Source organism: Oncorhynchus mykiss, chromosome 3, assembly GCF_057628025.1.
Source record: "Oncorhynchus mykiss isolate SJ-2025 chromosome 3, ASM5762802v1, whole genome shotgun sequence".
NCBI classification, from domain to species: domain Eukaryota; kingdom Metazoa; phylum Chordata; class Actinopteri; order Salmoniformes; family Salmonidae; genus Oncorhynchus; species Oncorhynchus mykiss.
The window spans coordinates 81,695,541-81,716,682 of record NC_143024.1 but is presented as its reverse complement, the minus strand read 5'-3'; the positions used below and the strand labels follow the sequence as shown (position 1 = coordinate 81,716,682).

Genomic DNA, 21,142 nt, shown 5'->3' with positions numbered 1-21,142 from the left:
CACAAAAGCCATGGGCTTTGCAGAGCAAGGGGAACAAATATTTCAAGGTCGCAGAGCTAGTAACGTCATAGATTGAAACGTTAGCCATTTCACATTGGTTACATAAACAATGTACCAGGCAGCGGTGATTTACAACCTGATAGCAATATTTTTTGGGAATACCAAGAAATGTATTAGTGAATTATATGAATCGTGGATTGAACTGCATCCATCTATTCTGCCAACAATGCCTTACTGTATGTAATGGAAATATGTGTAAAATATAACCTATTTTTAAAACATCGTGTAAAGGTGTGTTCTTAAGAGCAATCGCTCTGGGCGTTCCTTAATTCAGAGCGTTGTCAGATTGTCCGGTCATAAATTCTGAGCGTTTCGCTCTTCGATCATTCAGTGAGCGCACACTGGACACTAGCCGAGGAGTAGGGTTGATCGGAGCGTTCTGATCTCACAACGGCAGTCAAATACACAAGTTTATTGCCCAATTTCTGGAACCGTGACGTCAAAATAAAAAAAATCGACAGTTGACACTGCTGACTTTCACTCTTTCCAAGTTTGCCGTCCAACCCGGATTCACGACAAAACGTTGATCTCCTGCTTACATTGATTATAATTTCTGCAGAAAATGGAAACCTATAGGTAAGGTCATGATAATATGTTCATGCAATATACTTCGACTAGAACGGTTGCCAGAAATGGAAGTGAATTTAATGTATTGTGTGTGTGCGGAGGGAATTAAGCTATGATTCATATTTCACCAAACATTATTCACTTCTTTTTAAGGGGTCTTTATTACAGTGTGAATACACGTCTTGTAGTTAATTGTCATTACCACTTGTGACTAACTGGTGGTAATTGCAGTGTGTAATTACAGGGGCTTTAATAACAAATGATTGTTACCGTGCTAGTCACAAATTCACCGATTTAGTGTTTAGTTTCATAACTGCATCCGATTAATTAATAACTGTCACAAGCTTTTAATATCATGTGGACAGATACACTGGGTGTCCAATATTGCAAGGGTTGGAGGCTCAATAGGCTCTAATTACCTACCAGTGAATGCGCACTCTTCAAAATCTCTTCAAAGTCGTTGCTAGCACATGCCCCCAAAAAGTGTACCATGTGGGTTAACTTGGTTATGTTACAGCCTTATTATAAATGGGATAAAATTGCTCCCCCCCCCCTCCTCATCAATCAACACACAATACCCCATAATGACAAAACAAAAACAGGTTTTTAGACATTTATGAAGAAAAAAAGCAAAACTATGAAATATCACATTTACATAAGTATTCAGACCATTTACTCAGTACTTTGAAGCACCTTTGACAGTGATTACAGCCTTGAGTCTTCTTGGGTGTGCAGCTTTTTTCAAGTCTCTCCAGAGATGTTCAATCGGGTTCATGTCCGGGCTCTGACTGGGCCACTCAAGGAGAGACTTGTCTCGAAGCCACTCATGAGTTGTCCTAGATGTGTGCTTAGGGGTGTTGTCCTGCTGGAAGGTGAACCTTCGCACCAGTCTGTGGTCCTCAAAGCAGGTTTTCATCAAGGATCTCTCAGTACTTTGCTCTGTTCATCTTTCCTTCAATCCTGACTTGTCTCCCAGTCCCTGCCACCGAAAAACATCTTCACAGCATGATGCCGTGAAACATCTTCACCATAGGGATGGTGCCAGGTTTCCTCCAGATGTGACGCTTGGCATTCAGGCCAAAGAGTTCAATCTTGGTTTCATCAGACCATAGAATCTGGTTTCTCATGGTCTGAGTCCTTTAGGTGCCTTTTAGGAAACCAAGCGGGCTGTCATGTGCCTTTTACTGAGGAGTGGCTTCCGTCTGGCTACTCTACCATAATGGCTTGATTGGTGGAGTGCTGCACAGATGGTTGTCCTTCTGGAAGGTTCTTCCATCTTCACAGAGGAACTCAGGAGCTCTGTCAGAGTGGCCATCTGGTTTTTGGTCACTTCCCTGACCAAGGCCCTTCTCCCCAGATTGCTCAGTTTGGCCGGGCGACCAGCCAGTTCTAGGAAGACTCTTGGTGGTTCCAAACTTCTTCTTTTCAAGAAGTATGGAGATCACTGTGTTCTTGAGGACCTTCAATGCTTCGGACATTTTTTGGTAACCTTCCCCAGATCTGTGCCTCGACACAGTCCTGTCTCATAACTCTATGGACAATTCATTCGACCTCATGGCTTGGTTTTTGCTCTGACATGCACTGTCAACTGTGGGACCTCTATATAGACTAGTGTGTGCGCCTTTCCAAATCATGTCCAATCAATTGAATTTACCCCAGGTGGACTCCAAGCAAGTTGTAGAAACATTTCAAGGATGATCGATGGAACAGGATGCACCTGAGCTCATTTTTGAGTCTCATAGCAAAGTTTCTGAATATTTATGTAAATAATGTATATAATTTTTTTTAAATTTCTAACATTTCTAAAAACCTGTTTTCGCTTTGTCATTATGGGATATTGTGTAGCTTGATGAGGAAAACAATTCATTTAAGAATTTAAAATAAGGCTGTAACGTAACAAAAAGGGGAAGGGGTCTGTAGACATTCCGATTGCAATGTAGATGCCCTCACCCGCTAATGACATGCTGACTTTACTTTGGTCTGACCCCGCTACAGGCTTTCCAGCAAGAACCAGGCAGATGTGTCCATATTCAGAGTTTTATTCTCTAGTTCACCACCACACATCCGCACACACACACATAGAAGTGATTCTTGTGTGGTTCTAAGGAAAGGCAGAATAAACTATCATTAGGATCCATATACAAGAGGCTAATGAAATATACATACAATAGTAAAGAGATGACGTGATATACTGTATATGGCATGCTGTTCTAACAGTGGATCTTATAGTATAACATGCAAACACTTGGATATTCACACAGCAGGAATATAGAAGTACCCAGAGAAAGAAATAGAAGGCCTAGGCACTTAAGATTTATGTCCCTCTCTCAGGCCTGTCTACAGATCTTATCTGATCTTAGAAGGCACTGTTACTAGGCTCCTAGGTTGTTAATCAAAGTGCACATGCAAATGGTATTTGTCCCTTCTGGAACCTCTAGAAACTCTGCCATGTTGCCCTCTGATACAGCAGTATCATCTCTAGGCTATACAGTACATTGCAGCGGTAACATTCAAACAATATAAACCTTGCTGATAAACATACTGAGTATTCGGCAATGATAATGACCACAACACTTATTCTAAATGTAGTAATGATAACCACACTAAACCGAGGTAGCATGCACGGGATACACAAAAACAATGCTATCATTAGCTGGTAGCTATCAAAATAACATTACTTATCTACAAATATCTAGCACAGGGCAGCTATAAACAACATCATCACACCAAATATCCCCATATTTACATGCCAATGGACGCACACAACACTCTAGTAAGGAAACAGCATGATAAAGGTCCGTCAGCATCAAACACTTGATTATTTCTCAAGGCGGCAGGTGACAACGCTCTAACTTGGGCGGAGCCCTGGAGTGCGTCCAATGCCCTGATTGATTGGATGAACAGAGGCATGAAGGGTCTGAAGGCCATTCAGGTTGAGCTTTTTTCTTTTTACAGCTGCCCCTGGATTTCTGGTGGATAAAAGGCCTCAATGCGGGACTTAGTCCTGAAAGGGCCTAGTTCTATTCAGCAGGACGGGTAGGGCAGAGGGGCAGAACAGCGAAAGGACCAGACAAGGCCGGGTCCAGTCCTAGTGTGCATCTGGCCGAACTAGAAGGGCAGCTGATCACTTTAGAGGGCCATGCGGGCCAGTAGGGTACTGGCTCCGGTGTGCATAAGGGTCTTAGGGGCCGCCCCATGAAGAAGGTGCACGGAGACGCAAGGACAGTCCTGTGCCACCCGCTGGCAATGGCATGCCACTGGTATGGCGGAGGATCTTCTGACTCAGCTGGTGCAGGGCAGCAGGGGCCCATCCGTGAGCACTGAGTACAATGCTGGAGGCTGGCTACAGCTGGAGGAGGTAGCTCGCCTACTGCCGTGACGAAATTTGGCATTTCGGCCACAGCTGTCGTTTGCAGCTCACTGGTTGGTGACTCTTTCCCCACTGCTGAAGATGATGGCTTCCATGGTGGAGCAGGTGGTTACACCTGGGCAAGGCTTATGAGGGATCTGGAGGCAGGTAACGTTTGGGCCCCAAAGACGAGGTCAGGTGGTCTCTCGTGTGGCAAGGGCTGAGGGTCGTCCAAGTCAGGGGGCTGTGGGCAAAGCAGGTTAGGGAAATCAGGGCCTGATAGGGCAGGGGACTTGGAACCAACTAATGAGACTGAGGACTGCAACCCAGGGATGGAGGGAAGCTGCGAGCCTAGCTGGGCAGGGAACTTTTAGCCTAGCGCTAGTGTAAGTGAATGGGCACCGGCTGAGGTTGGGGGCTACGAACTGGCTAGGAACAGATTGCATATCTAGAGAAGCAGATAACTCTGAACCCAGCGGATCAGGAAACCCATGGCCTAGAACAAGGGCAGATGGTTTGGCGTGTAGCACTGAGGGAGCTGACTGCTTGCTGAGTGAGGCTGCAGACCAACTGAGGTCAGAGAACCTATTGCCATGGGGAGCAGTGGACTGAAGGCCGACTAGAGCTGGAGACAGCAAAACTAGAACGGCTGAAGGCTGGGAGCCTAGTGCTGATAGCGCTGGGCCTGACAGGGAAACTGACTCTGGACCTGACAGGGTCAACGACTGAGGGCTAGTAGAGCTGGAGAAACTGGTACCTTTGAACCTAGCGGGTCAGGAGCCTGATAACCAACCTGGGCTAGGGACTGAGGTCTGACTAATGCTAGAGATAGCTGACCTAATGCAGCTGGAGACTGAGGACCTAGTGCTAGGGACTGAGGACTGAGAACCCAACACAGGTAACTTGTGGTTCAGCAGGGCATAAGGCTGTAAGCCTCATGGTCTAGGTGTCTGTGGACTGACTGTTTCTGGAGATAGCGAGGCTAGTGCAGTGAACTTGGGGCCTAGTAAGGAAGGAGGCTTTAAACCTGGTAGGATAGGCAACAGCCTGCCCACTAATGCAGGGGGCTGCAATCTGAGCAGGGCAGGAGACTGCAGACCTGAAGATGGGGCAGATAACTTAGGGCCTAGCAGGGGGCTTTAAGCCTGGTGGACTAGGATGCTGCATACCCTATAAGGAGGGGTCTGCAGTCCATGCAGGGTAGGATACTTAGGGCCTGGCAGAGCAACAAACGTAGGGGCTACTAGTGCAGGGAACTGTAAACCTAGAAACGGCAGAGGACTTGGGTCTAGCACTATGGCATGAGCCCGGGAACCTAAGTCAGAACAATGTGAACCTGCAACTAGGGCCAGAAACTGAAGGCCGGGTACTGGCAGAAACTGAGAACTTACCAAGGGGGCAGGATAGACTGGACCTACCGGGAAGGTATGGAGCTCTAGACTTACTTGAGAGGCAGGAAACTTAAACCCTACGAGAGAAGTAGGGAACTCTAAACCTGACTCTCCCAGGAGGGGAACTCTGATACTACCAGGAAGGAAGGGAACTCTGACCCCACCGGGGGAGGCAGGGAACTGGACAAGTAGCTCAGGGGGACATCAGGGGTGACTTCTGATGGGTCACCTGCAGTGATGTCTGGCGCGTCCCCTGAGGCAAGGTCTGGAGGTAGAAGGACCCTTGGTGCTGGAACTAGCATGGTGTTGGCAGGCGGGGCTGGAGAGGCCCCAGCTTCCTGGCTGCACTTGACATCTGCAGTAGCTGCAGGCTGTGGCACTATTCTAGGAGCGGGCGAAGAATCCACTGCGGGCTTGGGCCTGGAGCAGGGAGGGGCTCCTGAGGGAGAGCAGGTGGAATCTTTGTGGCTGAAGGTTCCAGGGTAGCAGACAGTCAAACCTCGAGCACCAGAGTGTCTGTCTCGGTGAGCAGGGGGCCCCCACTGGGAGGAGAGCACAATTCTGCAACTGCAGCAAGAACATGCCCCAATGCAGCGGCTGGCTGTGGCTCCACGACTGGAGCAGGCGTCTACTCAACTGTGGCTAGTCGAGAAGCTGGCTCAGGGGGGGTGCAGACATAGGTGTCGTGGACTGTGCACTCTGTAGTTGCCTTTATCTGATGGGGAGCTGGGCCGCCCTGGACAGCAGAGGCGGACCTGGTGATCTGTTGGGTTGGTCGAAATAACCTTTTTGTGCAGCTCATGAAACATAGGACCAACACTTTATATGTGGTGTTTATATTTTTCTTCGGTATATGGCATGCTGTTCTAACAATAGATGCTATAGTATAACATGCAAACACTTGGATATTCACACAGCAGGAATATATACAGTATGTAGCCAGAGAGAGAAATAGAAGGCCTAGGCACTTAAGATGTATGGCCTTCAAGCCTCCCGAGTGGCGCAGCGGTCAAAGGCACTGTATCACTACACACCCTGGTTCAATCCCAGGCTGTGTTGCAGCCGGCCGCGACCGGGAGACCCATGAGGCGGTGCACAATTGGCCCAGTGTCGTCCGGGTTAGGGGAGGGTTTCGCCGGACGGATTGTCCTTGTCCCATCACGATATAGCGACTCCTGTGGCGGGCCGGGCGCAATGCACGCTGACACCGTCGCCAGGTATACGGTGCTTCCTCCGACACATTGGTGCGGCTGGCTTCCGGGTTAAGCGAGCATCGTGTCAAGAAGCAGTGCGGTTTGGCGGCGTTGTGTTTCGGATTTCAGAGGAAGCACGGCTCTGTTTTGGAGGACGCATGGGACAAGAATATAACTACAAATTGGGGGGGAAAAGGGTACAAATAAAATAAATAATATTAATACTAAAATATTTAAAAAATACTCAAATAAAAAATAACAAAAAATTTATATTTATGTCCCTCTCTTAGGCCTGACTACAGATCTTATCCGATCTAAAAAGGCACTGTTACTAGGCTGCTACACCGTAATTTTTATGTGCATTTTACCAGTAACAAGGCAATTTGATGGAAAATGCGCAAGGATATTTGCATATGGTTTTTAATGCAGATTTTAGAATATTTGTGTGAAAATCTGTCGCCAATTGAATGGAAACCTAGCTAGTGTCTCCTTTTTACATTTATGTTCTAAACAATATCCTAAATCTAAAGCAATCCACCAATCATACAATATCAACCCACCACCTATCCTGCAATGCAATTTGTGATTCTATTATGGTTCTTCATGTTGATCAGCAAGCCTCTGACATATGTATCCATTTTCACCTTCAGAACACACATTGTCATGTGGACTGTCCTGTGGTTAGTAGAAGTCTTCCTGTGTGCCTCAGGTAAGTTATTCTCATTGCCTCAATAGAGACATGGTGTAAATGCTAAGTTTAGGAGGGGTGGTAATGGTCAGCAATACATCTCAATTGCTTATAGTGTTATGTTGTCTTAAACTCATGTCTCTTGTTGTAACACATCCTCAACCTCTGTGGATATTCAGTATATCTTCAACTGAGACATGGTTCTGAGGTGAAGGTTGTTGTTTCTGGTTTCCTCAATGAAGACTGTTTATCAAGCAGAATCTTAATAATTGCAGTTGTCTTTCCTCAAACCTTTTTGTCACACCCACACATTCTCCCACACATCCTCAGTTCTCCTTTCTAATCCCCCTCGTGTGTGTGTGTGTGTGTGTGTGTGTGTGTGTGTGTGCACGCGCGTGTGTTTAAAGTAACATCCCATCCATCTACAGTGAGGGGAAAAAAGTATTGATCCCCTACTGATTTTGTACATTTGCCCACTGACAAAGAAATGATCAGTCTATAATTTTAATGGTAGGTTTATTTGAACAGTGAGAGACAGAATAACAAAAAAATCCAGAAAAACTCATGTCAAAAATGTTATAAACTGATTTGCATTTTAATGAGGGAAATAAGTATTTGACCCCTCTGCAAAACATGACTTAGTACTTGGCAATCACAGAGGTCAGACATTTCTTGTAGTTGGCCAGCAGGTTTGCACACATCTTAGGAGGGATTTTGTCCCACTCCTCTTTGCAGATCTTCTCCAAGTCATTAAGGTTTCGAGGCTGACGTTTGGCAACTCGAACCTTCAGCTCCCTCCACAGATTTTCTATGGGATTAAGGTCTGGAGACTGGCTAGGCCACTTGATCATTTGCCAGTGGGCAAACGTACAAAATCAGCAGGGGATCAAATACTTTTTTCCCTCACTGTATGTGTGTCAAATCCAATCTAATTTTATTTGTCACATGCTCCAAATATCCTCCCACATGTCACACATCCTCAGTTCTCCTTTCTACTCCCCCTCCTGTGTGTTTTTACAGTAACATCCCATTCATCCATCTGAGTATGTCAAATCCAATCTAATGTTATTTGTCACATGCGCCGAATACAACAGGTATAGATAGACCTTACCGTGAAATGCTTACTTACCAGCCCTTAACCAACAATTCAGTTTAAAAAAAGAGTTAACAAAATATTTAGTAAATAAACTAAAGTAAAAATAAAATAAAAGTAACACAATAAAATAACAATAATGAGGCTATATACACAAGGGGTACCAGTATCGAGTCAATGTGCGGGGGTACAGGTTAGTCGAGGAGTTTGTGTGCGTTTACAGTAACATCTCAGTCATCCATCTACGAGATTGTGTTTACAGTAACATCCCAGTCATCCATCTACGAGTTTGTGTTTACAGTAAAATCCCAGTCATCCATCTATGAGTTTGTGTTTACAGTAACATCCCAGTCATCCATCTACGAGTTTGTGTTTACAGTAAAATCCCAGTCATCCATCTACGAGTTTGTCCCAGTCATCCATCTACAATACTATTATTATTTTCACATGCACGTATACACTTCTCTTTGTATATCAAGCAGGCTCACACACACACCCTCTGTTGTCCTTTGAGAGAGAAAGATATCACTTTTGCTATTGCTGCTTGGCAGCTTCAGGACAAGAGACTTGATCAGCAAAAAGTTGTTTACTCAGAATGGGAAACATTTAGTAGAAGAAAAAAAAATGTTTATATTGGACAAATTCAGCCTGGGTCTTGCCAGGACACACAGCGAGCCCTGCCACAGGCATCCTGTGTAACACAGCTGAAGTCAAGCCTGGGTGGGGGGGCTTGACTTACTACAAGTTTAGAAAGCTGTCCACTAGACTAATTTACCAATCTAAAAACATTTAGCTGACGGGCTAATTGAGTAACTGTTGATGCACAACCAAATTCCGAAATTGCACCTTGTATATTCTATTATTCTAACTCTCAACAGTAAGTTGAGACCCAGACTTCCTGTGTGTGAAACTGGTCCGTGGGCCTACAGAAGGGGGGCGGCATGTCAGTTGCTCTAGGCCATTGTCATAGTCCTGGAGGGCCGATGCCGCTCGTTTTATAGTCAATAAATCCATGAATTCCCTTAACCAAATGTCCATGCTAATGTAACAGTATAACTTTAGTCCGTCCCCTCGCCCATACCCGGGCTCAAACCAGGGACCCTCTGCACACATCAACAACTGACACCCACGAAGCATCATTACCCATCGCGCCACAAAAGCCGCAGCCCTTGCAGAGCAAGGGGAACCACTACTTCAAGGTCTCAGAGCAAGTGACGCCATCGATTGAAACGTGGCGCACCACCGCTAACTAGCTAGCCATTTCACATCGGTTACACTAAGCACTGAGGTTTACACTCTTTCCAATTCATAAGTATTGTCCATTTGACTGTTATGAAGGCCAATGCAATGATACATTGCGTGGTTCTAGGTTGGATATTGTCCACCCTACTTCCTAACAGGCACACCACAAGACAAAGTGGGATACATACACTCAAAATTCCAGTCAACATACAATCTACATCAGTCAAATCTTTTAACGACTGGACATTTCCAAAACGGATTCATTGGTGTACCAACCTCACCGCAGCCATGCCAACACAAATCTGAAAGTCTTTGATCCATGTTTTTCAACATGTGAAGTGTGATATAATCCCGGTGAAGTCCTTCATTGTAATAATTGTATACCTTTGACAGTTGGATATGGATGTTGTGTTTTTGTGTTTTTCCATATTGCATCCCACTGTGCTGCTGTGAGAGATATACCCAAGTCCTGTTCCTTGTGTATCAGAGTAGGGATGTTGCTGTTAAGGGAGGAGAGGGGGGGGGGGGGGCAATGCAAATAGTCCGGGTAGCCATTTGATTAGCTGTTCAGCAGTCTTTTGGCTTGGGGTAGAAGCTGTTAAGAAGCCTTTTGGACCTAGACTTGGCGCTTTGGTACCGCTTGCCGTGCGGTAGCAGAGAGAACAGTCTATGACTAGGGTGGCTGGAGTCTTTGACATTTTTTAGAGCCTTCCTCTGACACCACCTGGTATAGAGTTTTTTTTTTGAAGATGGGCAGGGACTCTGCTGTCCTAGCTTCAGGGGGAAGCTGGTTCCACCCTTGAGGTGCTTGGACTAAGCTGAGCGGGAGCTGGATGACATGAGAGAACTTGGGAAGGTTGAAAACCAGGCAGGCTGCAGCATTTTGGATAAGTTGCTGGGGGTTTGATGGCATAAGAGGAGAGCCCAGCCAACAGCGAGTTGCAGTAGTCCAGACGGGAGAGGACAACTGCCTGGATAAGAACCTATCGCCACTTCCTGTGTGAGGTAGGGTCGTACTCTACGGATGTTGTAGAGCATGAACCTAGAGGAGCGGGTCACTGCTTTGATGTTTACAGAGAACGACGGGGTGTTGTCCAGGGTCACGCCAAGGTTCTTTGCACTCTGGGAGGGTCGACACTGTGGAGTTGTCAACCGTGATGGAGAGGTCTTTGAGTGGACTGGCCCTCCCCGGGAGGAAGAGCACTTCAAGGTTGCGCTTAAGGTGATGGGCCGACATCCAAGTTAAGATATCTGCCAGGCCTTCAGAGATGTGTTTTGCCACCTGGGTGTCAGAAAGGGGGAAGGGGGAAAATAGTTGCGTGTTATCCGCATAGCAATGATAGGAGAGACCATGTGAGGATATGACGGATCCGTGTGACGTATAGAGAAAAGAGGAGAGGGCCTAGAACTGACAACAGTAGTGAGAGACAACAGTAGTGAGAGAGAGAAAAGGAAACAAAGTAGTGTTCAGAGACCTGGAGGGGGGTTGCAGTGAGATTAGTAGGTGAGCAGCCTCTAGTAAAGATGAGGTCAAGCGTATTGCCTGCCTTGTGAGTGGGAGGAGATTAGGAAAAGGTGAGGTAATGTGTATTGCCTGCCTTGTGAGTTGGAGGGGATTAGGAAAAGGTGAGGTAAAGTGTATTGCCTGCCTTGTGAGTTGGAGGGGATTAGGAAAAGGTGAGGTAAAGTGTATTGCCTGCCTTGTGAGTGGGAGGGGATTAGGAAAAGGTGAGGTAAAGTGTATTGCCTGCCTTGTGAGTGGGAGGGGACTATGAAAAGGTGAGGTAAAGTGTATTGCCGGCCTTGTGAGTTGGAGGGGATTAGGAAAATGTGAGGTCAAGAGGCAAGGAGGGGAAAGAGTTGGAAATAAATTAATCGAAGGCCGACGTCATGATGTTATGTGTTTAAAGTAATAACCTGTCCTAATTTCTAATCTCTCAAAACATGAGATGTCAAATATGATCTCAAACACCACCTGCACCGCCAGCTAACTGACTGAACAAAAATAGAAACGCAACATGTAACAAAATATTTTACTGAGTTACAGTTCATACAAATGGAATAAATTAATTAGGCCCTAATCTATAGATTTTACATGACTGGGAATACAGCTATGCATCTGTTGGTCACAAATACCTTAAGGTAGGGGCGTGGATCAGAAAACCAGTCAGTATCTGGTGTGACCACCATTTGCCTCATGCAGCGTGACACATCTTCTTTGCATAGAGTTGATCAGGCTGTTGAGTGTGGCCTGATGTCCAGCTCCTCTTTAATGGCTGTGCGAAGTTTCTGGATATTGGTGGGAGCTGGATAAGCTGCCGTACAGTGCCTTGCAAAAGTCTTCATTCCCTTGGCTTTTTCCCTATTTTGTTGCATTACAACCTGTAATTTAAATAGATTTTTATTTGGATTTCATGTAATGAACATACACAAAATAGTCCAACTTGGTGAAGTGAAATGGAAAAAATAACTGTTTCAAAAAATAAATAAAAAAATCTAACTGAAAAGTGGTGTGTATTCACCCCCTTTGCTATGAAGCCCCTAAATAAGATCTGGTGCAACCAATAGCCTTCAGAAGTCACATAATTAGTTAAATAAATTCCACCTGTGTGCAATCTGTCACATGATCTCAGTATATTCTGTTCTGAAAGGCCCCAGAGTCTGCAACACCACTAAGCAAGGGGCACCATGAAGACCAAGGAGCTCTCCAAACAGGTCAGGGACAAAGTTGTGGAGAAGTACAGATCAGGGTTGGGTTATAAAAAAATATCAGAAACTTTGATATTAAAAAATGGAAAGACTATGGCACCACAACAAACCTGCCAAGAGAGGGCCACCCACCAAAACTGACAGACCAGGCAAGGAGGGCATTAATCAGACAGGCAACAAAGTGACCAAAGATAACCCTGAAGGAGCTGCAAAGCTCCACTGCAGAGATTGGAGTATCTGTCCATAGGACCACTTTAAGCTATACACTCCACAGAGCTCGGGTTTATGGAAGAGTGTCCAGAAAAAAAGCCATTGCTTAAAAAAAGAAAACACGTTTGGTGTTTGCCAAAAGGCATGTGGGAGACTCCCCAAACATATGGAAGGAGGTACTTTGGTCAGATGAGACAAAAATTGAGCTTACTGGCTACCAAGGAAAACGCTATGTCTGGCACAAACCCAACACCTCTCATCACCCTGAGAATACCATCCAGATGAGCAGATGAGCTTCCCTGAGACGATTTCTGACAGTTTGTTAAAATATTATTTGGTTGTGTTAACCCACAGTTTCATCAGGTGTCTGGGTGGATGGTCTTAGATGATATAGCAGGTGAAGAAGCCGGGTGTGGAGGTCCTGGGCTGGAGTGGTTACACATGGTCTGCGGTTGTGAGACCGATTGGACGTACTGTCAAATTCTCTAAAACGACTTTGGAGGTGGCTTATGGTAGAGAAATTAATGCTCAATTATCTGGTAACAGCTCTGGTGGACATTCCTGCAGTCAGCATGCCAATTGCACACTCCCCCAACTTGAGTTAACTTTGGCATTGTGACAAAACTGCACATTTTAGATTGGCCTTCTATTGTCCCCAGCACAAGGTGCACTTGTGTATTATTTTGTTTAATCAGTTTCAAGATATGCCACACCTGTCAGGTAGATGGATTATCTTGGCAAAGGAGAAGTGCTCACTCACAGGGATGTAAACACATTTTTGCACAAAATTTGAGAGAAATAAGATTTTTGTGCATCTGGAACATTTCTGGGATCTTTCATTTCAGCTCATTTTCGCGTTTATATTTTTGTTTCGGTATATGTCCCAAATGAATTGAAAAGATCGGCACCACATGCCCCCATGATGACTTCTAATCATTATTGATCCAAGGAGCCCAATGCTAGCTAAACGCTGCTAAATATCACAAATGGGCACTTACAAACTGTCTGGGTCAATGAAAGACTGCCAAGGCTGGTTGTGTTAATCCACTGATGCAAAATTCCTCACTTTGTTTACCTAGCTAACCTAAGTACTACATAAAGCTGTTGCGGTGACTGTATTTCTGCCACACCAGTACTCTGGAGTCATGACGGCAGTAACATTTCACGTGATCGCTGAGTCATGGTAATCTCTTCTTGTGCACTCTGAACATGCATTGATCGTACCCAACTCACTAACGACCATCAGGTCGCTAATGGCCTGGTACTCAGCACTATTGCCCCTCTAGCCACTCTGACATTAATGAAAATACAATCGAAAATCACATAAATAGTATCATGCTTTTAAAACTCAAATCACTGTGATGATCAATTTGAAGAAAGAAGTTCAACAACAGGTTGAGCCTGAATGGAAAACATGGTCGTTGTGGATGTGTTTCAAAGCCAAACAATGAAATGGACAGCACTTTCTAAGCTGATGATTACAGTTATAGGGCAGTATTTTATATTTTCATAATTAATAGGCTGACATTACCTTTAGCTATACAAAATATTTCACCACCGTGCATTTCCATCTCCTCATCAATCATTCATTCCTTTCTCGAGTGCGAAGAGAGAGGGGATGTCAACAAACATGTTAAGTTGTGAAAACATTTTACTATCGATGTTCCCAACCAGATTTCACTTGGTTTCCCAAATTAAGCAATGGGTATCTCCAGGAACAGTCTTGGAGAGCCCATGGCATACAGAGTACTGGGTATCTCCAGGAACAGTCTTGGAGAGCCCATGGCATACAGAGTACTGGGTATCTCCAGGAACAGTCTTGGAGAGCCCATGGCATACAGAGTACTGGGTATCTCCAGGAACAGTCTTGGAGAGCCCATGGCATACAGAGTACTGGGTATCTCCAGGAACAGTCTTGGAGAGCCCATGGCATACAGAGTACTGGGTATCTCCAGGAACAGTCTTGGAGAGCCCATGGCATACAGAGTACTGGGTATCTCCAGGAACAGTCTTGGAGAGCCCATGGCATACAGAGTACTGGGTATCTCCAGGAACAGTCTTGGAGAGCCCATGGCATACAGAGTACTGGGGATCTCCAGGAACAGTCTTGGAGAGCCCATGGCATACAGAGTACTGGGTATCTCCAGGAACAGTCTTGGAGAGCCCATGGCATACAGAGTACTGGGTATCTCCAGGAACAGTCTTGGAGAGCCCATGGCATACAGAGTTTGGGTGGAATATCACCTGTTACGCAGCAAGAGGCTGCATGCTCCTCAAAGAGTGGTTGATGCATGGAGTGAAATAAATTGTTTTATAAGCCCAGACATTTCTATGTAATCCTGTGTGAAAGCCGAGTTTTGATGGTTGCCACTAAAAAGACGAGTATCCCAGCTGCTACTATATTTTATTATTTATTTCTCAACTGCTCTTGCTCTGAGAAAGAGCAATTCGCTATTTGAGTGCATACGGCTGGCATGTACTGTATATTTGCCCCTGCCCCTGTTCCTGACCATTTTATGGATTATTTTAGCAAAAGAGAAATGCTCATTAACAGGGATGAAAAACAAATTTGTGCACAAAATCCTGAGAGAAGTCATCTTTTTGTGCGTATAGAATTTCTGGGATTTCTGGGCTATTTTATTTAAGCTCATGAAACATGGGACCAACACTCTACATGTTGCGTTTATATTGTTGTTCAGTGTAGTTTTTCACGACTTAACAAGGGAGGTTCTAGTGAGGTGAGAGAGGCTGTGTTTGCTAACATGGGAGTGTTGGTTTCTTTAGGAGAAAGGGGCAGAAATAGTCTCATAAATAGAAATAAAATAAAATGTTATTGGTCATATACACATGGTTAGCAGATGTTAAGGTGAGTGTAGCGAAATGCATGTGCTTCTAGTCCCGACAGTGCAGTAATATCTAACAAGTAATCTAACAAATTCACAACAACTACCTTATACACACAAATGTAAAGGGATGAATAAGAATATGTACATATAAATATATGGATGAGAGATGGCCGTGTGGCATAGGTAAGATGCAGTAGATGGTATAGAATACAGTATGTACATATGAGATGAGTAATGTAGGAAATGTGGACATGATTAAAGTGGTGTTATTTACAGTGACTAGTGATACCTTTATTAAATCTATTTATGACATTTATTAAAGTGGCCAGAGATTTGAGTCTGTATGTTGGCAGCAGCCCCTCAATGTTAGTGATGGCTGTTTAACAGTCTGATGACCTTGAGACAGAAGCTGTTTTGTTATTGGGATGTTACTGGAAACACACACACACTCGCCGTCTTGTTTAACTTACCTTGTGGGGACACACAATGTACACTGCATTCGGAAAGTATTCAGACCCCTTGACCAAACTGAGCAATCGGGGGAGAAGGGCCTTGGTCAGGGAGGTTACCAAGAACCTATCTCTGCAACACTCCACCAGTCAGGTGTTTATGGTAGAGTGGCCAGACGGAAGCCACTCCTCAGTAAAAAGCACATGACAGCTCGCTTGGAGTTTTCCAAAAGGTACCTAAAGACTCCCAGACCATGAGAAACCAGAGTCTCTGGTGGATGAAACCAAGATTGAAATCTTTGGCCTGAATGCCAAGTGTCATGTCTTGCACCATCCTTATGGTGAAGCATGGTGGTGGCAGCATCATGCTTTGGGGGTGTTTTTCAATGGCAGGGACTGGGACACAGTCAGGATCGAGGCAAAGCTGAATGGAGAAAAGTACAGAGAGATCCTGATGAAAACCTGCTCCAAAGCGCTCAGAACCTCAAACTGGGGCGAAGGTTCACCCGTCAACAGGACAACGACCCTAAGCACACAGCCAAGACAACGCAGTAGTGGCTTCGGGACAAGTCTTTGAATGTCCCTGAGTGGCCCAGTCAGAGCCCGGATCAAACATCTCTGGTGAGACCTGAAAATGGCTGTGCAGTAACTCTCCCCATCCAACCTGACAGAGCTTGAGAAGATCTGCAGAGAAGAATGGGAGAAACTCCCCAAATACAGGTGTGCCAAGCTTGTTGGGTCATACCCAAGAAGAATCGAGGATGTAATCGCTGCCAAAGGTGCTTCAACAAAGTACTGAGTAAAGGGTCTGAATATTTATATATATGTAATATTATGTATTTTTTTAAACCTGTTTTTGCTTTGTCATTATGGGGTATTGTGTGTAGATTGATGAGGGGGAAAAACTATTTAATACATTTTAGAATAAAAATACCTAACAAAGTGTGGGAAAAGTAATGTGGTCTGAATACTTTCCGAAGTCACGGTAAACATTCAAAATCCTATTTTCCCTAAACCTGACCGTAACGCTAACCCCAAAATCTAACCTTAACCCTAACTCCTAAACCTAATTACATCCCTAACACTAATTCTACCTTCACCCCCTAGAAATAGCATTTGAGCTTGTAGGGACTAACAAAAATGTGTTTGTGTTAGTTTACTATTCGTGTGTGACATATACCCACAAGTATAGTTAAACACATCCATAGATGGATGACTGGGATTTCACTGTAAACACACACACACACACACGCACAGGAGGAGGAATAGAAAGGAGAACTGAGGAAGTGTGGAAATTTGTGTGGGTGTGATAAAAATGTATAGATACAATTGACTAAGTCAGATTTTAAGATTATGCTTGATAAACAGTCTTCATTGAGATATAAAAAGTGTGTGCTCTTGTGTGTGTGTGTGTGTGTGTGTGTGTGTGTGTGTGTGTGTGTGTGTGTGTGTGTGTGTGTGTGTGTGTGGTTCCAATAATGTGCGGTATCATGTTTATTGGCAAACAATGTGTTGTGATATTGCACAATAACCGTTTTGAGAGAAACCACATACCTCCTTTTTAAAGTCTGGTTCTTCTTGTTTACTGTACTCCTCTGTACAAATGGGAGATTTTGTTGTTGTTGCCATTTCAATGTTTTTTCTTATCTTGTTAAAGACCAATGCAACTTCCCTAAAACATTATTGAAATTAACCTTGAACCTGCTCAACTGAGCTTTAAAAAAATATTCTAGCCCATTTGGAGCCGCTCCAAGCTATTGTGGGACAAAACGTCCTCCTGCAATGCCCCTGCAAGAAGAGAAACGAGAGAATGGACATGAAATGGCAGTTAGAAGACCATACCACCGTGCTTCACCACAGTGGAAGTCATAACACCACAAACATCGGGGAGGGATATCAAAACAGGGTCAATCTCTTTCAGAATGAAGATAAGGACAACTGTTCCCTGCTCCTCTCAGGCATCACTGTCGCAGACAATGGGATGTACAAATGCTTCTTTCAAACCGAGACTTTGGTCTACATTCACATCACTCTGCATGTGATTGGTAAGACATTGTTTTGCTTGTTTTTTGTTGTTGTTGTTGTTGTTCATTGTCATTCTGCTATTGGTTGATTTATTTGTTTTCTCCTGCCCCCTTTTCTACTTCATAAATGACTCCATTTCAGGCTTGCTGCAGTTGATTTATCTCCTCTCTTCTCTCCAGCCAGCTACAGTGTCTGTATGTACCAGGTACTAGACCAGGCTCCGATGGGTTCCGGATGGGAAGAGAGGTTCGGGGTGTACCAGTGTAAAGCCAACGGGGGATACCCAAAGGGCCAGATTCACTGGAAGATGGGTGGACATCCTCTGGTGAACACCTCCAGGAGGGATGAGACCCACCTGGATAACTCTACAGGACTATACAGTCTGACCAGCATCCTGACCATGGATCGGAGTCAGGGTGAAAAACTGCAGTGTATGGTGGAGAACACAGACCAGGCATCTAAACTCAACTCCACCTGCAAGGAAAAGCCTGGTGAGTACACAAGACTAGTGACACCAGTAGCCATAACACAGCAGCAGTAAATCACGGTACTGTAGTCAGGGTCAGGAGTTTTAGCCCCATAGTGATTTCATTGAAGAATGTTGGTTAGAGTCTCAGCTTGTACCCAAAAATCCCAAAACATCTGCATAGGAATGCATGAGAATGAAAAGCTAGGAGTGGGTGCATGCGTATGTGTGTGAAAGTGCATGAGGGTGGGGGAATCTAGGGGCAAGCACAGGCATAAACACAGAAAAGGAAAAAAACTCTAAGCTAGAGTGAAACTACAGAGAAACAACAGCGTTATCTTTGGGACTAAACTATTGGCATTACCGATGATGTAGTCTTTCCTCTGACTGAACACAAATGTTTGGATAAAAATGAAGAAGCTGGAATACACAGTGATGTGTTGAAGAGTAGTAGACAAAGAAAGTTACACTGCTGTGACAAATCGGGAGGAAGTTAGAGTTTCATTTGGAAAGTCTTCTCACCACTTGGTCAAGTTACACTAAGAGGTCTGCCTTTTCAAATTCCTCAGCTTTTTGGCTTCTCCGTCTCTCATCTAAAACACGTTTTTAGAGCATTTCATAGTTTGTATTAACTATTTCTATGTTTTCTGTTTCCTCTCTGCTTTCCAGTATACATTAGAGAGAGTCCATTGGGGAGTCCTGATAAAGTAGCAGTAGCAGCAGGTGTGTCTGTCAGCGTGGTTGTGATGCTTGTTGCGGGAGTCCTGCTGGTGATCTTCTTACTGACTAGATGTCACCGCCGTGAAACGTCAACGGTGAGCCCTTGTCCTTATTATACCACTGTGATATCAGTCCGAGTGTTAATGCTGCTTGGATCTAGAAAAAATGCCAGCATCTGGGCACAAATCAGAGCGCAAACTGCAAAGGTGTTAGAATTACAAATAAAAAAGACTAATAAGACTAACAAACCTCATACCGAACTTGCACATTCAATCTGATATTGATGCATCTAAATAGCGATTGAATAGAGCAGTTTCAGTCCGTGTGTGTGATTGATTCATGTTTTATTTTCCCTGGAAGAAGCAGAGCGACACAGAGGATAGAAGCGTGACCCAGCAGTTGAACATGTATGAACACAGAGTGTGTGGAGCATCTTCTCCCTCTGATACAACAATCTCTCCTCAAATGACGGACGACAAAATGGAGGGATGGTGACTTGCAACAAGACAAACTTAAACTTAAAATAATGCCTGTGTTCAAAGTAGCAATGTGGAGCAGCATTGAGCAATGTATTGTAATGTCATGTCTGAACCATATTCTGTGGCAGGAAGTGAAAGAAGTGGAGAACAGCATGATGGGAGAAATGACTGGTCAATGGACTGAACATGAGCCGAACTCAGTAAATGAAATCCCAATAAATAAAGTAGACCTAAGGCAGCCTGTATATTATAGAGTTGACTAACTACAGGTGCATTCACATTTCTAAGAAGAGAAGCAGATGATACAGGACTACTATAGTTAACAGCCATCATGGAAACTCTTGTTACATACATCTACCGCATGTTCCTGGTGTTACCCATTTGAATCATGTTGATAATTCAGGTTGATAATTCATGTTGATAATTCGCTTTCATGTACAGCAGTCATTTCACCATTTAAATATGAATTTAATTATCTGAATAATGTGAAGAATTTGACATGATCAATGTTTTCATTGCTGCTTATTATTATTATGTAGCTTGCTGTGAAACAAGCATGTCATGGAATGACTAAATCAAAAGATTAGTAACACTTTGGTCCAGGGTCCGTTTTGTTGTATTATTAACCATATTGGTTAAGCTTACAACACAGGAAGAGCTGATCGGAAATCAGGGAAATAAAATGACTTTTTATAGGTCTTGTCCCGAGGGACTAATACAAGTTTCACATCTGTGTTCATATTTATTTTGTGAGAGAAAAAAACTACAGACATTATACAAATACATTATCCGCCCACCTCTCCCCTTTCCACCCACATGACCTGCTTATTTGAGTACAAATATCAAAGTAGTGATTTTAAACTGTTAATTGTTGGAGTCCATATGTTGATACTTGGTTGCCTGGGTGTTAGGTGCAGTGAAGTTAGTCATCATTAAGCAGTAAGAGATTGGCAAGACAAGGGATTGGTTTAGATAAAATGCTTGATAATGATGAAGACAGATTGCCAAAAGGAGAACAATCTGTTTTAGTACTTTTATACCACTCATATTTTATGCTGTAAGTGACAATACTGGCTGTTTTTCTGTGTGGGAAAGTATTGTTCAGTTGTTTTTATGTGTTTGTACTGTTGGAAAGTAGCTGAAATTCTCTGTCCTCTTCCTTCTTGGTGTTTCTTTTTCAAATAAACTATGTACTGTGAATATGAAATGAGATAAACCCTATATTAAATGCCATAATAAACCCTATATTAAATGCCATAATAAACCCTATATTAAATGCCATAATAAACCCTATATTAAATGCCATAATAAACGCTATACTAAATGCCATAATAAACGCTATATTAAATGCCATAATAAACGCTATATTAAATGCCATAATAAACCCTATATTAAATGCCATAATAAACCCTATATTAAATGCCATAATAAACCCTATATTAAAGCACAGCATTGATTGTCACTGCTACGCAGATGATACACAGCCTCACATTTCTGCGTCACCAGAGAATTCTAGCTCCACGGATACATTATTAGACTGTTTTAGTGAGTTAAATAACTTCCTCCAGCTAAATCGAGACAAAAACCTAGTTACTTATTGTTGGAGCCAAAGCACAGCGAGAGAATCTAGCAGCATATTTTAATTCACAGGCAAT

At 43.8% G+C, this 21,142-nt stretch overlaps 1 protein-coding gene across 9 annotated transcripts; it reads left to right on the top strand.

The window, feature by feature from the left end:
• Positions 1-323: 323 nt before the first annotated feature.
• On the top strand, positions 324-20,694 carry LOC110520490 (programmed cell death 1 ligand 1). Of its 9 annotated transcripts, none has more exons than XM_090230268.1 (6): positions 324-636; positions 7,211-7,269; positions 17,756-17,842; positions 18,002-18,313; positions 18,958-19,103; positions 19,375-20,694. In XM_090230268.1, the coding sequence occupies exons 1-6, from the start codon at positions 623-625 to the stop codon at positions 19,501-19,503; spliced, it is 747 nt and encodes a 248-aa protein (XP_090086394.1). In that variant the 5' UTR covers positions 324-622; the 3' UTR covers positions 19,504-20,694. The 9 variants fall into 9 exon arrangements, with proteins under 9 accessions (XP_090086394.1, XP_090086397.1, XP_021453526.3 ...); XM_090230271.1 differs by having other exon boundaries at positions 328-636; positions 17,719-17,842; XM_021597851.3 differs by having other exon boundaries at positions 328-636; positions 17,531-17,842.
• The last annotated feature ends 448 nt before the right edge of the window (positions 20,695-21,142 follow it).